Here is a 22771-nt window from a genome sequence, read left to right on the forward strand (position 1 = left end):
ATAGACACAAGAGACATAAACTCATTGACTATCTGGCAGCAGTAAGATTGGTCCTTCAGATAGACACACTGAAAATTGTCCATTAGTAGCAAACCATTATTCAATGATGTCCACAATTATCAAAATGACCATTCTGTGGATAGTGAGGTCTGTCAGTTTAAAGTTTGACACAAATAATGTCATTTAATCATAATACAAGTGACTGCACTGAAATCTGTCCATTATCTGGAGAAAATGAACTGGGTCCATTATTTGGAAAAGATGAACTAGTTCCATTATTTGGGGGAAATGAACTAGGTCCATTATTTGGAAAGAAAATGAACAAGGTCCATTATTAGGGGAATATGAACTAGGTCCATTATTTGGAAAAGAGGAACTAGGTCCATTATTTGGGGGAAATGAACTAGGTCCATTATTTGGAAAAGATGAACTAGGTCCATTATTAGGGGAATATGAACTAGGTCCATTATTTGGAAAAGATTAACTAGGTCCATTATTAGGGGAATATGAACTAGGTCCATTATTTGGAAAAGATGAACTAGGTCCATTATTTGGGGAAAATGAACTAGGTCCATTATTTGGAAATAATGAACAAGGTCTAATATTTGGAGAAAATGAACTAGGTCCATTATTTTGAAAAAATGAACTGGGTCAGTTATATGGTGAGAATAAACAAGAGAAAATGAAATATGTTCAAAATTTGAACACAGTGAGATATGTCCATTACAAATTAATGACACATGACACAAGCTTACTATCAGTCATGTAACCATGGCTTGCCTCATGCCTGCCATTTCCTCCAGCAGATGGGTTTTTTATCAATTAGTTCTTGTGGTAGAGGTGCCCCAACACACTGATTCTCAGTAGTACAGGCTAATGTTTAACATAGGGTGTCCTTACAGCACCTGACATGGTACAGACATGCTATCCCCTCCTACAATGGATATCTCACATGCAACAAGGTCATTTTAAAGATCATTACAGGCATAAAGGTTTTAACTGCACCTAAATATCACTTTGACTAATACCGACACTGACATTTATTTTCCCGTTCTCCTTTTGGATAAACCATTTGTTTTTCTGGGTTTGGGGGGCTGTGATTAATAATTTATTCTAATTTTTACCCAAAGAAATAAATTGTTGGACTTGCTGGATGTCCTAGAATATTAAAAAAAATTCTTTTACTCCTCCATTCACAAAAACTGATTGTTTTATAGGAGTGACTGTAAACTTATCCTTTCTCAAACTAATTTACATGGTGGGTCCTCAGACATTAATCAAATAATAAGGCCTTCATGTTTCCAAGTGGAATTTAATTTTACAAATAAAATTTCAAAGTATGGCATAAATGTGAGTGCATTCCGTATTTACATTAACACACTGAGAGTAGAACCCGCAACATTACAACTGAACGAAAAAATGCATTTTTACCTTTCAAAGTACATGCAATAAATCAGGGGCATTCATATGCACAACAAATTTATCAACTTCCATCAATCTGACACTAAAAACTCCACACATAAATCACACCACATGGCCTGAATAATTATCTGGGAATAATTTCACTCACCTTGACTTGCTGAAATATTCCTCTAAATCCCCATCCGAATAATTCACAACCAGTCTGTTGATCTTGTCATGATCCTGAAACATACATACATCACCATATTGATAATGAATATCCCGACAGGTACAATACAGGTAGTGCGAGTTTCATGATCAGTGTGACGACCTGCAGCTTTCTTGTACGATAAAATGTAAAATGAGCAAATGACACAATGTTTATTCAAATTCAAATGTTGATTCCAGACAATATATGTATTCCATAACTTCACTCCGTTCTAAATCTAATACAGTAGATTACAGTTATCTGGTACGCATAAATATAACTAGAAAATATTCCTTCAAATACCAAAGCAACGATGAGACTATTTATCGTCCACTGAAAACATACACTTGTTGATTTCACTGTATCCAGTTTTCTTTTTACAAATTACGAAGTTCTTGCTTCATTTCCAGGCATATAAATGATTTGATCCACAGAAATATAGCCACCATGTCTCTCCTGGCATAGGTTTCAAAACCTGATATGAGCGGATTTTTGCTTTGACATGGCATGTGAGGAATTTCATAGTGCACATGTACATTAGCCACAAGGCATTCAGACTGCACACAGTGCCCTGCTCACCATGCTTAGGCATGCCATTCAACATCACAACCTTTTCAGAGTTATATCATGACCTACGAGATCACAAAATTATTCCAAGGTACATTTTGAAGTATTGAAAGTACATTTTTGAGGAATATTCACATAAAAAAGTACAGCATGAGCAAAGATATAAAAATAGAAATTCTAAATTTGTATGTAATTAGAGTTGTCTGCTCTTTGACATTAGCTCTTCAGCTTTTGTGTCGCCATTATAATGTATCTGGAGCATATTAGTCATTTGAACCACCAAACATGACACTAGGTGTACGACAGGTGTTTATCAACTTGGACCACAAAAATACTACTGAGCTAAAACTTACAGCGATGTATCATGATTTTTTTAAAAGAGAAAATGCAAATAATTTGGCAAAATGAACACTAGAAAACTTAAAAACACAAGAGGAAAGGCATTTTAATTAATTCAAAAACTAAACATAAATGACAGGGTAAAGAGGGCACTAAGGCTGTTTTATCTAGAGGGAATTTTACTTACATGTAGAGAGAAATCCACCACTTCATATGTCTGCACAATGCCAGAGTGTAGTACCCAAACCCCTGCAGGTGCCCTTTCATGAACTATGACCTCTAGTTGCTGGGAAACAGAATCAACTGAAAAAACAAAGCGGAATAGGTCCCATCTCTTGTAAGTTGAAACAGACTTTGGTAAACAAGTAAGGCGAGCAATGCCCTCTTTCTGCCATCAGTTGAGGGTCTTTCAAGTTAAATATCTCTCAGTGCTGTGAACAATGGGCTCCACCCAAAGATAGAATTACAAAGTTCAGATTTCTAACGTGAAAATGTACACCTCCGCCCACAACCGTGAGTCATCAGTACTTAATCCATTCGCAAAAACACAGCATACATTCCAGGATGAGTGATCATTCATAATCATACAATGGCCATAGAGCTGTATCAAAAGACGTATTAATGAACAAGGAACAGGTTGCAGTTATTATTTCCCATTTTGTGATGTAAATGATATCCCACTGAAATGAAAAGCATGTGATTTATTTAATGTGAAAAGTGCAATATACATGACCTACGTTACAAAAATGCCAAATTGTAAATATGTTAGTTTAATAGGCCAATTTAATCAACTGTTTAGGCTGCATAAAAAAATTCAATGTTTCTAATTGAGGAGGGTGGTAGGACTTAATAACTTTCATTTTTTAAACAAAAGTGATGGGGAGGAATACTTTTTATTTTTTCCCGAACAAGAATATGAAAAAACACAACGGGGTACACATGGAACTTGGTGCTAATACAATGTCAGTCAACCACCAAAAGGTAGGTGTGTATTATACTGAAGAATATATGAAGATAACCTCAACGCAATAACAACAAATTTAGTCATTGATTCTATTTTTAAAAAGATATTTCTATTTTCATTTTTTTTTCAATAGTCTTGTCTCATAGTTTTCAGTACACTTCTCATAAGTGTTGTATTAATAAACTTTGACAAAAGGAATTTTAAACAACATTTTATTAAGTATACTGATAATATTCCCAAACCGAAGGCTGTAAACAACTGAGATTCTGAGCTGATGTAGAAATGATGTAATGCCTTCCTACTTTACTCCATCAGATGCTAGAGTGAAGTAAAAACAAACTCATCATCCTTTTTTCCCAACTCTGAATGTTTTCGGTATTTTTCCTAATCAATGACTTAAAGCATGTATTATAGAGCTTCAAGTGAGCTTGTCCTGATTCTGCAACTCTTTCCTACAAAATCGAAACAGAAGCGTTCACTAAGAAACCGAATCCCCTTCAAACCCATCACAAGAGAAAATGAATAAACACAAAAGAAAACAAAATAAATCAACAGCACAGCCCATCAATGTTAACGAAGCATGGGATGACAGTCTACCAATCAGATCCCAAACCACATCAGCCACCAAGGTTGGCAAGGAACGAGACTTCCTCAGCATACATTGCACAACTCTCCTTATTCAAGCCTCATGAAATTCCACTGACCCGAAATTGGCAGATGTAGATTTTCGCTTGTAAGGTTTCAGTGGCAGAGACTGTCTTCTTTCATAACTCCCCTACGGAGTCCCCCCTCAACAGGAAGATGGCCTGAGCTAGGGAGATTGACTTTCAAGTTGTTTATTCAAAAAATACTTTTCAAGTCATGAAAAGTAGTGTGTGGAGTGGTTAGAATGTTCATGAGCTGTCAACTGTATAGAGGCATCAATGTTATCCCTGGGTTTTCAACACACGCTTCATCATAAATATGCACTGTTGTGATCTGATGGAGGTTGACCTTATATGGGAGTAAATTTCCAGCTGAATCTCCCTCTGCGGTGTAGATAGTGCATCTGAGTCACTCTGACCTGCTTCCATGTCAAATAGGACATGCATTCAGTCAGGATGGTTTCCACTTCTAGATGAAGGTTCCTTATTGACTGATGCTGAATGGTCTCATTTGTGTCGACAATTGATGTGATCAGGGATACATGGGTTGATGGAGAAAATGAGAATAATTAGGGTAACATACTTGGGCTTTGTATTTCTGATTATTTGGTTATATCTGTGGTAAAAAATATAAATAAATTTTCAAAACAACATTTTCATATCACTACATATTGTCAGTTGGTACAAAATGTTTAACTATAACTGATACATGACCAGTTCTACAACACTTAAATAGAAAAAATGTGAAGCCATGATTTCTGCTGTGTCAGCTGGTAAGCAAATCTAACAAGTGTAACACACATACCCTCTTTTATACATTTTGACGGGCAACAAAGATGGGCTATATGCCGACAGCATTATCATATTTGTTTGAAGTGGACTATGTTAACAGGGGGAATAAGAAACGACTTCTCGTTAGTTATTATATTCCACATTTGTTAATTTAAGTTCAGCAGATCTATATTCCAAATATTAAACAATCAAAATGTATCTTCACATGATTTTAGGCCAAACAAAAAGACCAGAAACATAAAATTCATTAAATCAGATCCTAGTGCTCGCTACCACTACACATAAATCTGATACATCTAATTCATTAAACATTAAAAACATTCATCTTTGTCACAGACTTGCTCAAACCTAAGACGTTCATTTGACGTTCGAAAAAGCGGCCTTTTTCACTCAACTTAGCCATACTTCTGCATTTGATTATGTCAGAAATAAAAAAATGCAAGAGTAAGAAAGAATAGAGGTTAGCTGGCAACCATTTGAACATGTCTGATAATTTTCAAACCGATATTTCAAAGTTTTACTTTGCAATTTGACATTTCCAGTGGGTCTACCTCCTCCTCCAATCTCCTTCATTGCTGATCTCCCCGATAACAGTGCCAATCTGATAATCAGGGTTTCACTTTATCAAGATGAAAACCATAGTGCAAAATGAAATGTAATAGAAGGTACGCAAATGTCATCCAATAGTAGGAGATAGCATAGTCTACCATGAGAAAAAGGGGCATGCAGGAGGGTATGTGTGTGATCGTGTGCCAATGAAGGCAAAATGAGATGCCAAATTCCATATTGTAAATTTGTAATTAATTGTTGCGTGCAAATGGAGCAGCATAGAAATGTTATACCTGGTGGTGCAAAACTAGAGGGCAGTAGATGGAGGGGGAGGAGAGGGTAGAGGGAGGGGAGGAGGGTGTAGATGGAGGGGGAGGGGCTAGATGAAGGGAGCAGAGGTGGGGGTAGATGGAGGGGGGTAGGTGGAGGGGGAGGAGGGGCTATATGAAGGGGGAGGAGGAGCTAGATGGAGGGGGTGGAAGGGGTAGATGGAGGGGGAGGAGGGGCTAGATGGAGGGGGTGGATGGAGGGGGTAGATGGAGGGGGAGGAAGGGGTAGATGGAGGGGGAGGAAGGGCTAGATGGAGGGGGTGGATGGAGGGGGTGGAGGTAGATGGAAGTGAGAAAGGAGGGGGGTAGATGGAGGGGAGGAAGGGGTAAATGGAGGGGAGGAGGGGGTAGATGGAGTAGATGGAGGGGGGGCTAGATGGAGGTGGAGGAGGGGGTAGATGGAGGTGGAGGAATGGGGGGAAGATGGAGGGGGGTAGATGGAGGGGAGGAGAGGGTAGATGGGAGGGAGGAGGGGGGATATAATTGATTGTTAAAGAAGTAGTGGACACATTTCACCTGGTGGTGCAAGGGTTAATTGTAGGGAGGAGGGGGATGATTGAGAGGTTGGAAAGGGGGAGGGAATGGGGAGGTTCAACCTGTACAAAGGTGTGGGTGGTATAAGGTTTACACAGGACATACTCTAGCATGTAGCCTGCTCATGCACTGACAGCCCCCACTGTGTCAAGCTGGCCACATCTCTCTTGGCTTTCCATCCCATACATGAGCAGCTATGTTCATTATAGGTAAATGGGTGTGGCATTGTTAAGAGTTTTAAGTTCTGTAACCATATAAAGACACTAGCTTCAGCGATGTGTCATGGTTTAATCCGGGTAGGAATCTGTTTCCTAATTGGGACATATTTTTTAGTTTCAAAAGCAAAAAATATCGCTGATCCTGTTGGTCGCCTTTTACGACAAGCATAGTTGCCTTATTCAATACAAAGTTAAACAGTCTGCCATATTTTAGCCACAAAAAAGGCTGCCTTCAAACAACTAAGTCCTGGCCAGACAAACCAGTGGTTGATAGCATCAATGCCTTCAGGGAAGGTCACACATCTTAACCACTCGATCCTCATCTCAGCCGACAGGATCTCTTCTGTCTGGGAATCCCAAAAGGACTATTAATTTGAGGACACATGTACACTCGTCATGTACACTGACAAATATGATCCATTCCATGTCCTTCTCTGGACTGGACTCATTACATCAAGTAGGGGGGTTTTGTAGACTATATCCCCATGTGGGCTATCAAACCTGGTTGTCAGTGTGATGAGAAACACCCACAGCTGTGGAAATTAACATAAAACACTCACTTGCCTGAATCATAATGAGAATTTTTTTTAAGTAATTTGTAATAGAAAACATGAAGAAAAGAATTTTGCCTCTGGTTAAAAAAATCTCCCAAAACAAATCTTATTCACTCGATATGGTAAAAATACACTTGTTGAGCTCCTCTTTCAGAGAAAACAATAGTTTTGTCTTGATGCAGTGACTGATAACATAATTTCTCACCCTCCAGAATATTCAATGGTAAGGTCCCACTTTGTTTTGAGTGGGAGTGAGTTTGGTTTGATGCCGCTTTTAGCAATATTCCAGCAATATCACGGCGGCACTTTGTTTTGAAATGACTGCAATTCTACTAGGCATTACAATACCTTGAACATCAGATAAAAGGACATCAGCTATTGGCGCTTTGGTAATTCCTATCTCTGTCCATTGGGTTGTCCCTCATCCTCAAAACCATGACATGACAAACACCACTCACGAAGGATGGTAAAAGGTGAGGTGAAATTGGCTTCATTGTGGCATTCAACATTATTGCACTTGTATAGTGAAATGGGTGCACATGTGTGCATGTGTGTCTGCTTGTACTCATCTGAACTAATGGCGATTTTGTAGTGCTAGCCCCTGAAATACCATGCTGCAGTTTACCATGAATACCCCACTCAGACACAGTATACTGACGCCGAGCCGACCAGTCCTTGTATTAGCCCCTAACGCTGAGCACCAGGCAGGGTAACAACATTTTCTATCTTTTAATGTCTTTTGGAATAACACAGACGGGGGTAGAACCCTGACATTCTGCTCTCTGGGCAGACGCTCTACCACTAGACCATGTAGGTGGTCCTGTCCAGCAACAAAGACTATCAATGCGTGTTCCCTTACTTGATGAAATGCATCATATCCATAGTCCTACTAACCCACGACCTTCTACTCCAAGATGGTTAATACTAACAGAAGACTGTCATCATGAATTTTGTATTTATGTAGTGATAAATTCCAAGGTTATGAAAACCAGGCCGCTTTAAGACCCTTGATTATTATATTTCAACTTTTAATATCATACTATCAACTACTTTGTTTCAAGAAGAGTGACACATCGAAAGAAATACCTGACTTCCTTCACCAAACACCTGGTCAAACATGATAATGTTTTAAGAGGGGAGGTGGATTCACAGAATGGATCTATTTTTTATATTTTTTTGAAACAACAAAAAGAGACATTTGAACACAACAAAATTGGATGCAAATGATTCTCTAAAAAAAAGAACATGTTTTGAAATGGCCTAGGGATTTTCTGAAATGTATTAACTGACACACTTTTTCCAGGAAACATGGTATATGCAATAGTCATGGCTTTCAGGGTGCCAAATGAATATGGCTGATACAATTGTTGGCTCATGAATTCCACAATTTGTTTTGCAGCAATCTCCATTTCTTTGCTGCTTTTGAAACCCACTGGCATTAATCACTTCCTTGTTAATGTTTATTAATGCATTCTGTCCAGGTCGTGACATGACATATGTTCAAACTCCATTCAGGATGAGTGTTATCCTAAACCTAATCCCACTCGGCTCCAAATGTCCCCATCTTCCTCAATGGGCAGACAGAAGCTAGCAACACACTTGCTGCCACACACCCACTGCCACAATACAGGTTGCCACAAAACCAATTATAGCCAGGATAAAGCTCCACGCTATTTGTATTACATGTAGTATGTATCATGTACACACTGACACATGTGGTGGAATATATTGGAGTCCATGTATCAATTCAGGAGAAAAACTCATCAAAATATTGCCAATGAATGTATTTTTTCATAAATATTGCAGAATTGTCACTACATTGGAACCTAACATATACAAGAGATTGACATATTTTCTAACGTAAGTTTATAACATCATGAGTTGGTATCTGTTCATATGTTGCCGACACACTGAAATAGTGAGAGTCTTTAGGCATTTTATGCCTAAGTTTTAGTCTAAGCTCCAAAATCAAATAAGGAAATCAACAGGTTTTACAATGGTTAATGATTTTGTTTTAACCCAAAATGTCATCTGTCATGCTGGCAAAGTCAGGGTTGGGGTAGGTACAGTAGCAATCATGGACATCAATGAGGGGTAAGATGACACACCAGGACAGCCAGCTACTTTGTTGTTCTGTGCTGCAGTCAGCACTATTCCATCCAGCTACCAGCATCTCATGACCAGGGGTTTACCTCGAATTACATAACTGGGACCCCCATAAATAACTTCAAGGGTACTTACAAGTAATGAAATGGTGTAGTGTACTGTACTGTAAGATTAATAATTATTTTAATTTCAGGACCTTCATATTTCTTGTCAAGTATTTGGTGCAATGAATATTATTCTGTGTCCCTTGGAATGCAATATGTTGTGTGTCTGAGTTCATCCTATACATTTGTGTATACTGGATGCACATATCTGCGTTGTGTAAAACCCTGCATAGCACTCCTCAAATAGTAATGTCTGGTCAGTAAAACCAGAGACTGAAAGAACAATCAAGCAACACCCCACTGTCAGGGTCGGATGACATGCAATCAGCTTGTCATTGAGCCTGACCACCTGATCCAAGTGAGTTCCCTCTTGTGACCAGCAATAGTGCTGGGGACCTATTCTAACCTGTGTCTCAAAGGGGTTCCAGGTTACTAATGAGAGTAGTAGGCACTGCTAGCAATTATGCATGGCTCCCCAATGCCTATTGTAGGCACCTGCAAGCATAGAGCACAAAGACATCGATCAGCTTGTCCCACAAGTGTGAGGTGTCCTGTTTGCAATCTAATCACCATCTGACGGCGTCAGTGTCACACTTACCCATATTTTGGACTGTCACTGTGAGATTCATGTAGTATGTTCCAACATCATCAAAGACAAACTGGGCCATCGGAATCAATGTCTCTCTTGTCACTTGGCCAGGAAACAACCATCTGTAGATGAATTCTTTCCTGTTCAATATCTGCCCTGAAGCATCAACAGAAAGTGATGGTCAAGTAATGGTTTCAATTTGATGTATCTGCTCTGAATAAGAATGTAATGCTCTGCTATATAAAACCACTGCATCTCAACAAACTATTGATGATGTAATGAAGATGCACTGAAAAAATACAACCACTGGATCTAAGAAATGATTTGACATCATGATATAGATACTAGACTTCTTAAGTATAGGGAAAATGGGCTACCCTTGTTGTCAAAATTGGCAATTTCTGTGAAAAAGTAGAAATAAAAGCTTTAATTTTAATTTTGTACTTAACCATGAGAATATGTCTTCATTGCCAAAGCATCTATTACTCACAGACCACATCAGACAACAACAAGTATTTCATAAGTATATTAAACTGTAGCCTAATTTACACTGTGTTAGGCAGTGCACCTAAGCACTAAATGAACTTGCCCGTACTAGGAGCATAAAACTGGTTTAATGTGATTCACAATTTCTGGTGTCTGTTTGATCCAAGTAATGATTGTTTGATGAACACCACTATTTGTTAAAACAGAAGGTCATCAATACAAATTTGAACAAGAAGTTTGTAATATGAAATGAAGTGAAAGTGTAGTTTATTTATTCACACTAAGAGACATGAGACCTAAATCTGCGTCACTCCATCTTGCTTCAATGGCCACCTGGAGAGATCATTTTTCTAATGTTCCTAAGACATTGTGGTCCAGGCAGTCTTTGTTCAGACAGATGCCAACTTAGCTAATTTCCATTAAAAACAGTTCCTGTACCATGCTCACGAACTTGTTATGACAGACATTATATATTTTCTCTGCACAAGCTAGTCAAACAGTTTTGATATTTAGGTAACACTTTAATTACCTTCACTCTTGGCAACAAACACGGTTGGCAACCCTTTAATGGCATGACCTTGAAGTTGGATGTTGAACCTCCTGACAGGGTTATACACTCTCACTTGCAAGCTGTTGGAAGCATTGGAAATATTGTTGAAAGCAAAGACAGTAACGTTATATACACCTGGTGAGGTGAAGTTATAAGCTCTGTAGATGTACGGATCCAGAGTTGAGTCCATGTCATAGTTCCTTCGACCCTCACCAAAATCAAACTGAACATTTACTTGACATTTGCAAGCTGGACGAATGAAGAAGAGTCCCTTTTGGTTGACAAGCTGATCTTGTGAGAAAATGTCAACTGACTTGATTTCTTGTTCCACATATACTGGTTGTTCTAAATGGGCAATCATCCTGCTGATATAGTTTGAAGCCATGACACTGACATAATATACTCCATCTTGGTGGAATGAATGAGCAACAGTTGACTTCAGATTTCCATCTGTTTTTTTGCTCGCTGTCATGTCCTTGAAGTTCCATTCAAATGTGACAAGACTCCCTGAATCGATTTCTGCAGTGCAGGTGATTTCCTGCCCACGACGGACATAGATGTGTGGGTGGCAAGTTATTGAAAGACCTGATATTACAGTCTGAGCAAGGATTTTCTTAACTGTTGACACAGAATTGATCCTGTTGGAAGCTGTGACTGACAACTCATATTGCCCTGCTTCTGTGAAATTATAGTACAGTTGGGCATGGGAGGTTGTGAAGTTATCAACCACTGACTTCTCTCTGTCAAATATTGTCCACACCACGCTCAGATTCACAGAAGATTTTGTGAAGTAAAGTAGGAACAGTGCAGTCCGGTTCACCATTACAAATTCTTCAAACTGCAATCTTGGTCCAGACAGCTCATTCTGAATGATGAGATCCTGCCGAAGAGCCATCTTCAGGTAGCCTACATTGCTGGAGACATGGATCTGGGGCATGTAGGTGCCCTCCAGGACGTAGGTGTACTGGAAGATGATGCTGAGGTTGCAGCCCTCACCATAGCTGGCCGCAAGACCAAAACCATCAAGGGAAGGACTATCGTCAAGAACATTCTTGTCGTTCTCTTGGCTCCTGTTCTTCTGCTCCCTCAAGGACATCTTCTTTTCTTCACCAATCCCAAAGTTGACTCGGAGAAAGGTATGTTGGCGCTCTGTGGTTTCCAGGGTAACCAGAAACCTGACAGGTTCATGCGTTTGGAGGACACTGCTGTCTGAGTCTTCATGAAGGTCAAAAGTGACATCACCAAGTCTCTGTTCCATGACAACCTGACAACACATGAAAATGTTTCAATTACTCCACGCCAAGGAGGATGACATACAATCAACAATGTCACACCACCTAAACCTAAGTTCATTCTGCTCTTACTGTTTGTTTCTTGTCTAACGATGCACTCAGCAATATTCCAGCTGTATGACGTCAGTCTGTAAATAATCAAGTCTGGACCATGAGCATGACTGGCATCATGAGCATCAACCTACACAATTAGGATACGATTGTCACCATGCCTGACAACCCAATCCCATTAGTCGCCTCTTTCGACAAGCATGGGTTGCTGAAGATCAATTCAAACTTCATTGGTCCATTCTACTCTTAAGAGAAGCTTGGGGTACTGGGGACCCATTTGCTTCAGAATCCCCACAGAGCTCAAATTCTAGACAAACAGAACAAACAACAGCTTCAACACTGAGTTCTTTCAAGAATAAAACAGCCATTTACCCCAGGTGTGGTCAGCTGCCTCAATCATGCAGCCCTGAGATGAACCTTTGACATCAATAATGGAAAACTGGTAAGTTTTTAGAAAACGTTACCAGATGGACAGACTCTATTTCCTTCACAGTGATACATCAACAAAAACAATAAATAAAACCTACTGGAAAAACAACAGTTGGATAATGTAGAATGGAGTCTCTAGCCTAGATCATGAAAGCAGGACAATGGAAACTTCATATACGAGGACATGGTCTTGTCCTATTCAAACATTGATAAGTCCACTCAGAAATAGAACTTCTCAACTTTCTTCCATTTCCAACAACACCTATAATCTAATTTGAAGCAACATTTCAATAACTTTCAGAAAGACATCAAATGCTTGCTTTGCAAAACATGTAACCTGAGAAGATCGACAAAACACCTGAAACGTATTTACGTCTTCTCCATTATCACCGCCAAGCTGACCTAAAAGCCAAAAAAGCCAACTCACACATTCAAAACCAATCCATCTTTTCAACACCCATTGAAACGGATGGCAATATGCTGGCGACAAGGCTACACATGACACATATTGCAAATAATATGATTAAACCAGAATATTAATAGCCTAGCATTCACTTCTCTTGTCCTGACATAATTACAGAGCACTTATGGCTGTAAATACATCCCGATCTGTGGTAGTGGCCTAATGTCGGACTGATTGTCCTCCTCACAAGACACAAGTCTCTCTCCTTCAAGACAAGCTATTAGCAGCAGGATGTTTAGTTCAGAGAAATGTCCATTTATTTTCAGAACCTAAGTGCACTGGATACATCAAGCAATGCATAATCTTCCAAAAGGAAATAAACAATACCTTTGGCATTAAGAACAGAATTGTTTATTTCAGGCAAGCATTTTTGTCATAAAACAAAATTACTATTGTGCCCCTTTGTACTTGGTGAACTCAATTTTAGCAGTGCACATTGGATTTGAATGTCTTTGTTAATTGGTACAAATTTTTCAAGATCTGTTCATTAATACAACCATTGTGGTGCATCAATACTTAATTGAGCTGTAGACTGTTCAGATGTTGCAGAATCGGAGGAACTGACAATCTAGCTTCAAACAGATGATAATCATGCACGCAAGACAAGAGGCACAGTTTGGATAAACATGTTACAAAATCATGTTAAGTTCGCTCTTCGGCCTATGGTACAAAATGCTAAACTGCCTGAGCGAGATGAAGTTATTGTGATAGGACTTGATATGGTATCAGGACAATACAGGAGCTATATATGACATCAAATCCATTTTTTTAAATACCTGTGTTGAAAGTGCTCTATTTTCTACACTTTAAATCCATTCGCTTTAAATATGACATGTTATGGGGTACTCGACCCCTATTACCTGAGCCTACCCAGATCCTTGCTGAAGGTCTCAAGAGTTGGGTACATGATGTCTGATTGCGAACTGTTTTACTGGAGCAATGGCAAATACTATAAATATATAATACATCGATCAGATCACGCATACACCTAAGTCAACTGAAGTTTTATCTTTAATTTATAAAAGTCAGAAACAATGTGCGCATTGTCACAAAGAAATGTAATGATAAGCAACTGTTATTGTATTTAAAGAATATATCATGTGACAATCCACAGGTCCAGGTAGTCCTGTGGGTACCAGGGTCCTACTCAGGACCCAACAGCCTAAGAACTTGAGTAACCCACACAGCTGTAGTATTAATTAAATGTAATATTGTGGATGAAGTATTCTTGTACCCATGTTATGCTTATCAAGAAATGTATTCATATACAGTGAACAGTACAGGAAATTTACAGGCTTTGAATCTCAGTTACAACGCTCCAACCAATCAGATTGCAGCACACACTCCCATTACACAGGAACTGTGAAAACAAAACATTTTCTGAAACAGGCACTAGATTCATAAAGCTAATGGAGCAGGCTGTTTTTTTGTGATCATCAATTAATTACAAGATTACATGACTGGACATTCATTTCCTCCCAGCTGAAATGACTCACGTGATGACTACTGGAAACAACGCCATCGTAAGCACCGTGCAAACACAAGGCAATTCACTTCCCACTGCTACAATGGGCCTAATGATGGACTAGGCAGCTAACTACCCTACGGCAAAATCCGCTTGATATGACATCTAATACATTACACAGTTTGAGCTCATCTCACAATATTTAACAATCTTAAAGTCCAGTTGTTCTTCACCACACTTGTTGCCAGTATGGCATATGGTTTAGCTGTTCTTAACTGGAAGAATATTTAAACTTGGTTTCTTAAGGTGTTTTAGTTTTAATGTGTCAACCTTTTACAAACATGGGATTAAACAATAAACAATCCTGGAGCTTTAACCAGTGAGGCTCTTCTAGCTTTTCACTCAGCTACCATTTTGACCATCAAATTCCTATTTTAGTCACAATACACAATCCTGGAGCCTTAACCAGTGAGGCTCATCAGCTTTTCACACTCAGCTACCATTTTGACCATCCAATACATACCACAGTCACAATAAACAATCATGGCCAAGGAAACCGTTCTACAGGTTCTCCCATACAAGCATTCATCACCAGCTGCCACTGACTTTGTTCCTTTAGAAATAGATCACAAGATTGATAGAGTAATGTGAATGTACTACGGTCAATTTTGTGATTGACACCAATTTCAGACACCAATTTCAGATAAACTTTGGGCAGATAAGGACAATTTTACGAATCCATCTCTTGAGAGCTACACTAGAGACTACGGATTTGTTCAATATTCATCTTTCCAGCTGAAATGAACTGATCAGAGTTCTGTGCCACAAAGCGATCTTGGTGCTACAACTACCGTAAGTCTATGATAGAATATGTGATCACCACAGCCCAAAGATGGCTATGTGGAGTGAGGCCCCAAACACAACAGGAGCTACACTAATAATTCCTTTCACAAAACTTTTCAACACCTTCCTAACTGCTGTAAGTTTGTATATTCCTATCAGTTCATTTTAAACTTCAATAATGCTTGTTGTAAGAGTTGAATAATGGGATCGGGTGGTCAGGCTAGCTGACTTGGTTTGATGCATGTCATCGATCCCAGTTGCGTGGATCGAAGCTCATGATATTAATCACTGGATAGCCTGGTCCAGACTCGATTATTTACAAACCGCTGTCATATAGCTGGAATACTGCTGAGTGCGGCATTAAACAACAAACAAACCAAACCCTAGTTTCTAAGTTCCCAACAAATTTGTGATGATGAACATATTCCTTCGTCCCAGGTTCACCCAGTCCACCAGCAGCCATCACCATCACAAGTATTTACATCCAGTTGTTAAGAACAAAGATGAGATGCAACTAATACATGATACAAGGTAATATGCATCCAAGTAACAGTTTCATATAAATATCACTCTCCCTCAAACAGTCGACAGCTTGACATTTCTCTCTTTTCCCTAGCCAAGTACATCTTCAATTTGGCATTTGAGTTGAGCTTTCTCTGCATGTCTTGATGTCTGTGCTGTGTGCACACAAATAGCCACAGGGTCCCCGCACAGCCCTCTCATAGTTTGTTTTCATTTCCTCCCCTCCTTCATATACATGGTACCCCTTCCTCACCCCCCTTACACCTGTCTCCCCGCTCCTCATGCTTGTCCCCCACCCCCTCATGCCCCACACACACCCACTCACGCCTCACCCAAAAGCCTTCATGCTTGTCACCAACCCCTTACACCCTCTTGCTTGTCCCCCACATCTCATCCCCAGCCACTCATGCTTATCCCCCCACGCCCTCATGTTTGTCCCCCACGCCTCACCCCCTCATGCTTGTCTCTCACCCCTCATGCTTCACCCCCAGCGCCTCATGCTTGTCCCCCACACCTAACCCCCAGCCCTAAATGCTTCTCCACCATACCTCACCCCCTCATGCTTGTCTCTCACCCCTCACACCTCACCCCTAGCCCCTCATGCTTGTCTCCCACTCCCATGCCTCACCCCTCATGCTTGCCCCCCACCCCCACATGTCTTAACACTTCATCTTCCCACTCAGTTTATCTTCTACCTGAAGTTTACTCATCTGTAAATATTTGGAAGCACTGAAATATTTGTTGGAAAGCAATGATAATTCTTAGCAGGTTAGGATGGTTGTAGATGTCCTACTCTCAATCTGTCCTAGATCAGTGGTGTGGTGTGGTGTGGTGTGGTGTGGTGTGGTGTGGTGTGGTGTGGTGTGGTGTGGTGGTGCTTGTATTAGTCTCTACTAATGCCTGTTTTATAGTGCAAGCCCAATGAGATACCAGGCTGCAGTTGAATACCCCACTCAGAGCTGACTCAGAGCCAACCAGTCCATGACACTGCCAGGGATTGAACCCAGAACCTTCCGCTCTACCACTAGACTACGAAGGTGGGCCTGGCATGGCTTGGCGTGGTGTTTGTATGTTCATACTCCCCAACACCTGGTGGTACGTCCACACATGCCAACACCTGGTGGTACATCCATACCCCTTAACACCTGGTGGTACATCCATACCCCTTAACACCTGGTGGTACATCCATACCCCTCAACACCTGGTGGTACATCCATACCCCCAACACCTGGTAGTATGTCCCTACCCCTCAACACCTGGTGGTACATCCATACCCCCAACACCTGGTGGTACACCCACGCACCCCAACACCTGATGATACGTCCACACATGCCAAAACCTGGTGGTACATCCATACCCCCAACACCTGGTGGTACATCCATACCCCCAACACCTGGTGGTACGTCCACACATGCCAAAACCTGGTGGTACATCCATACCCCTCAACACCTGGTGGTACGTCCACATACCCCATCACCTGGTGGTACGTCCACATACCTCAACACCTGGTGGTACGTCCACATACCCCAACACCTGGTGGTACGTCCACATACCCCCAACACCTGGTGGTACATCCATATACCCCAACACCTGGTGGTACGTCCACATACCTCAACACCTGGTGGTACGTCCACATACCCCAACACCTGGTGGTACGTCCATATACCCCAACACCTGGTGGTACGTCCACATACCCCAACACCTGGTGGTACGTCCACATACCCCAACACCTGGTGGTACGTCCACATACCCCAACACCTGGTGGTACGTCCACATACCTCAACACCTGGTGGTACGTCCACATACCCCAACACCTGGTGGTACGTCCACATACCTCAACACCTGGTGGTACGTCCACATACCCCAACCCCTGGTGGTATGGCCATGATAAAGTGAATGGAACACCACAAAAGATAACAACCCAATGGACGGACATCTGCAGTTAACAGTAAACCAAATGGTCCTACATATGCCATTAATGCAATTGTCATATGATTATTTTCTTGGACTAATTTAGCCACATGTTTCTACACAAAGCCTTCTATTACTCTAGGCCAGTCCATACAACAATAAATGATAAACTGCTGAGTCAGGGTTTTAGCGTCCACACATTCATGATTGTGTGTGGCCATATGTTGGGCATCTGACAATGAATCTGGAAAATCTGGGTATATTTGTACAAGAGAAAAGACAACAACATGCCGGCTGACCGATTTCATCGATGGTGTCAGTGCCTCATATCAGACAACAGTCAGTCAAAATGGCTACATACACCCCTACTCAGAACCTCAAGTTGTCCCTTCTTCATGACTCTGGTGCTTCCAGCCTACCTATTTCTGTGTCTGTGATAAGGGGCTGGTGGACATAAACAAAATAAACAGAATGGATAAGTCTGATTAGAAAGTGACATTTGGTAGAATTCGCCAAACCATCGCGCAGATCTCTATTTGTAACAAAAGTATCAAAGGTGGTGAAATAAATACTTCTAATTCCAATGGTACTATCTGTTCTGAAGGAGAATCTGAGACATCGGGCTTGGAGTGTACACCGCTGAAAATAGACAGGTATACACTCACCACGGTGATGTTCTCGTGTACAGCTCCATACTCGTTCTGGACAGTCGCTGCGATAACATACACCCCGGTCTTGATAAACTCATAGTCCTGCAATAAAAAATGTGAGGGTCAGTCATCATCATCATCATCATCATCATCATCATCATCACCACCATCATCCCAATCAGCTGCTGAATATACAAAGTCAATCCCTGGAAAAGCAATAACAACCTTCCTGTTTCATTATAAAGCCTTGCTGTATTTTGAAGAATACTCCAGGAAGGGAAGGAACTCCATAGCTTTGCTATAATTATCTGTCTTTAAGTTCTCAACAGCATTGCATTATGAATAGAGCACATCTGAGGTCAAACCTTCAAATTATTAAACATTTTTTCACATATTATAAACCATAAAAATATCATGAGCTGTATTTTTCACTAAAGTAGTTTTTCATATTTATATTTACTCCCTGAGCACGAGGAACATGTAAAGCAATATGTCTGGCCAGTGTCGCCTTGCTGCAAGGGACTGTTGGTTATGGCAAAGACAGGGACAATGGGTCACAAAATGTTAACATTAAGAAGTTAAATACCTGAAGGAAATACTACAAATTGCTAACAACTGTCCTAATTCCCCAGGAGACGCTGCAGAACCATGGCCTTGGTGATACAATAGTTCCAGTATCACTGTCATTACTAAAAGACCACATATAAATTGTACTGGTAAAAAATCAAACAGATGAAAGTTGTACTACTTCAATTTGCTGTTAAATATTTCCCAGTTTGCACTAAGAGGCTGGAACTTCCTAAGATATGGGCATTCCTGAAAATGACTGTTCCAACCAAAACTCTTGCTGAGATATCCTGCGATTGTTTGGCATATAAATTCTGTTTGCAAAGGATCTCTTCACACTGGAAGTATGATATAAGCATTGAGTTCCTAGAAACTAGAATTTCTCCAAGACTCTTCAAGACAAAGGGGAGTCCTGAAGCCTCAGTGTGATCAACCGACAGTTGTCTGTCAGTCAATTAACCAACACTTTTGACAAATTTTGTCCTGAAAGAAGTACTTAGCAGCAGTAACTAGTTAATGTATTTAACCAATGAGCAATATTGAAATACCCAAGTCATTACTTCTCATCTATATGTGACCAGTGACAATGATGATCACCAAGCATCACATTATTTGTCCTACCACAATACTTACACATCAAAGCACTCCATCACAACTTGCTCGATATGTTAGCAGGCAGTCTGGTCAATTTCACCGAATGCTGCATCCATTTATAACACAATTTGCCATATTCCACACCATGATGTTCACAAGATATTCTAATACTGTCAATATCAAACCTGGCTCGCAATGACAGAATGGCCTATTCAGATGTGACACTATGATGTAAATTATGTAATTCGTGATGTTACATCCAGGGGGAATTACAAGGCCCAGCATCAGCTGAGGATGTGTAATTTAAGGCTCGTTCTGTTATCAGCCTTGTTGTAACTGTGGCCAATAAATCCACCATAAAATCAGACAATCAACTGCCCCAAAACATTGGGTGGAATCTGACATACAGAGGCCCTGTTGAGGTTGTGGCAATTTTCTACTAAATTCACAGTATTCACATGTACGTCTGATACAAAGCATAATGTAAAATAGCGATTTAAAAGGTCATAAAATTATTTGCATATTGACCCTCAGCAGTTTTCTACCATTTTTTGTATTTTCTTATGAAATATCAACATCTGAAAATCATACTTTACATTATTCATTAACAGTTCATATGCTAAATACAAACTATTCACAAAGTCACAAAGTCATATTTATATTTTGTAGAATAAGAAAATGTAAAAAACAAAATTATTTGTGTTACCTAACTTATTCATCTGTAAAGCGAAAACCCTGAAAGGCCACAATGAAATGTTGAATTTTATAAGTTTTACAGGTGTATGTGCCTTCATTGTAGAGGGCACTTAGCAGCTGGTTAGATCAAGGCCTGATTCTTAGGTTTATTGGACAACTTTACTACCTGTGACAATTTACTACCTGTGACAATTTACTACCTAACTTGACTTTGCTAAGCTCCATGTTTATGAGTTTGAAATTTCTTATCAAGGACACTAGCCTAAGTTTGACATGGTTGTGTGGAGAGCTGTAGACTCTGACACCCATTAACTTCTTTCCCTTGGGAACAGCCATTGAGGATAACAGCTTGGAACCTGGCTGTCATGACAACCAATGCAGAGGTCAACTGTTGACATGTCTAACTTTTTACTCATATCAAAGATGGATTACACATTGGTAAAGCTTTCAATCGCAAAAGCTACTTTAGAATGTTGTTGGCGTTTCTTAGAGGTTTAACTTGTCTGTGTCCTGCCTCGTCTTCACGCAGTGCCGCCAATACCTCTACCAATGCTACACACAGGTACGTCCTGCAAACTTGTTGCCACAGCTTCATCACTCATGATGAGGTGATGTGCTCATGATTCATGGTACATTTATGTTTACTTCCGAGCTAATTCTACCTGCCCCTTCTGTTCCAGGGATAATTTCAAAGAATCTCACTTGACTAAGCATTCGTCTTTAAAGAAGGATACAATTTCAAAAATACCAACATGACAACATTTTTGGATATTAGCCATTGTCAACAGATCTTCAACTGCCAAGACTGCAGGACTCTAATTCAAAGTTAGAGTTTATTATGTCTATTCCATGCACATATCATGGCAGAAAAGCTAACCCATGTAAGATATTTAATCTGAAGAAATAAATAAAAAGGGAATGTTTGACAAAAAGAAAAACAGAAAAAATATCTAATCTGCAAAAATGTTCAAAAGTGGTACTGGGTAATTCAAAACATAAACAAATTAACTTGTTTATATTTTTTATATTTTTTGTAGTTCCCTGTTTGAATTTAACTTGAAAGAGGTGAGATCAAAAACACAACATAAAACAAAGTGAGAAAAAAACACTATTTCATATCCTTCTTCAAAGTTGCATCTCCTGGCTAAGTTGCGATGACAGTGGTCATGGAATTGCTGTATTAACCATGTTATTTCTTCAAACAAGCCTGACTGGTATTTTATCCCTAGGTCAACAAACGCTGCAATAAATGCCCTAGCAACATTCACAAAATAATCCCCCTCTATCCTGGTCATGTCAAACACCACAAAGCCTTCAGTACATCTGCCACAACAACCTGGAGCTAGCTTCAAAGTCAAGCCAAAAAATAATGCAAACAGTATCGGTAAACTTTTTTATCATGTGATCAGATTTATTGAGCTAATATGCAAATAGAATTCTTCAGCCAGGTAATAAACATGTCTGCCTTACCTGATTTGCGAACAGTGCTGAAGATTTACTATTCAGATTCTAATTAAATGTAAGAGATAAGCTACATTCAAACTAAATGTCTTCATCTAAAGATTGTTATCCAACTTTGTTATAACTGGCAGAGAAGGACATCAGCAGTTGGGGTGGAGAGAGAGAGAGACACCTGGTGTTCACTATATTATTACTGTGTGGGTTTTCGTATTTTGTATTTGTTAGAACTGCAATAATAGGTTTGTGAATGAGTGTTGTTATTCTAAAACACTTGATATATTCCAGCCAATCCAAGGGAGGGGACACCTGAAACTGGACCCCTGAGAAAATAAAACTCAGGTCTTTGGCAAGATGGGCAAACACCTTAACAACTAAACTACCCATGCCACATCCTGATTTGTGTGTGGAAAAGCATGTCACTGGCATTTTTGTCATCAGAAAAAACTTCAAAGAGCATATTCTAAAACAGAATAACAATTAATACACTATATGATGGTCACTTTGATCACAAATAGATTTTTTGGTCTCACAAAATAGAGAAGGACATCACATATTATGTTCTCTATTTCTTTCATAAGTGAAAAATATATACACCAACTCAAAAGAGTTTCAATCTCTTTGAGTTTGCTTGTAACAGAGACTTTGTCTGCTAGCACAAGTGCAGATAGTTCAAGTGGGGAGTAGAAGCAGTTAGCTGAAACTAAATATCCAACAAATAAACTACATGACTTTGCTCTTAAATTTCTGTTAAGATACAAGGATTTTACCATCAGCAATGTATCTCCAATTTCATAACATGTACAATTAAACCTCAAGCTTGCAATCATTACACTGGCCACTAACCCTTTTTTGATTCCATTCAAGTTGCTGGGATATGAGAGAGAATATAAGTT

At 39.8% G+C, this 22771-nt stretch overlaps 1 protein-coding gene across 3 annotated transcripts in view; it reads right to left on the reverse strand.

The window, feature by feature from the left end:
• The window catches only part of LOC139473393 (polycystin-1-like protein 1), a 235293-nt gene that overhangs the window by 119950 nt on the left and 92572 nt on the right, over positions 1 to 22771 (reverse strand). For all 3 annotated transcript variants that reach the window (XM_071255959.1, XM_071255957.1, XM_071255956.1), the window contains exons 7-11: positions 18576 to 18662; positions 10914 to 12198; positions 9908 to 10054; positions 2703 to 2818; positions 1571 to 1644 (exon numbers count right to left, since the gene is read on the reverse strand). In XM_071255959.1, the coding sequence (XP_071112060.1) occupies positions 1571 to 1644; positions 2703 to 2818; positions 9908 to 10054; positions 10914 to 12198; positions 18576 to 18662 (1709 nt within the window). The remainder of the gene's footprint in view (positions 1 to 1570; positions 1645 to 2702; positions 2819 to 9907; positions 10055 to 10913; positions 12199 to 18575; positions 18663 to 22771) is intronic.

The sequence above is a fragment of the Haliotis cracherodii genome, unplaced genomic scaffold (genome assembly GCF_022045235.1).
Source record: "Haliotis cracherodii isolate W230 unplaced genomic scaffold, xgHalCrac1.p SCAF_28, whole genome shotgun sequence".
In the NCBI taxonomy this organism is placed as follows: domain Eukaryota; kingdom Metazoa; phylum Mollusca; class Gastropoda; order Lepetellida; family Haliotidae; genus Haliotis; species Haliotis cracherodii.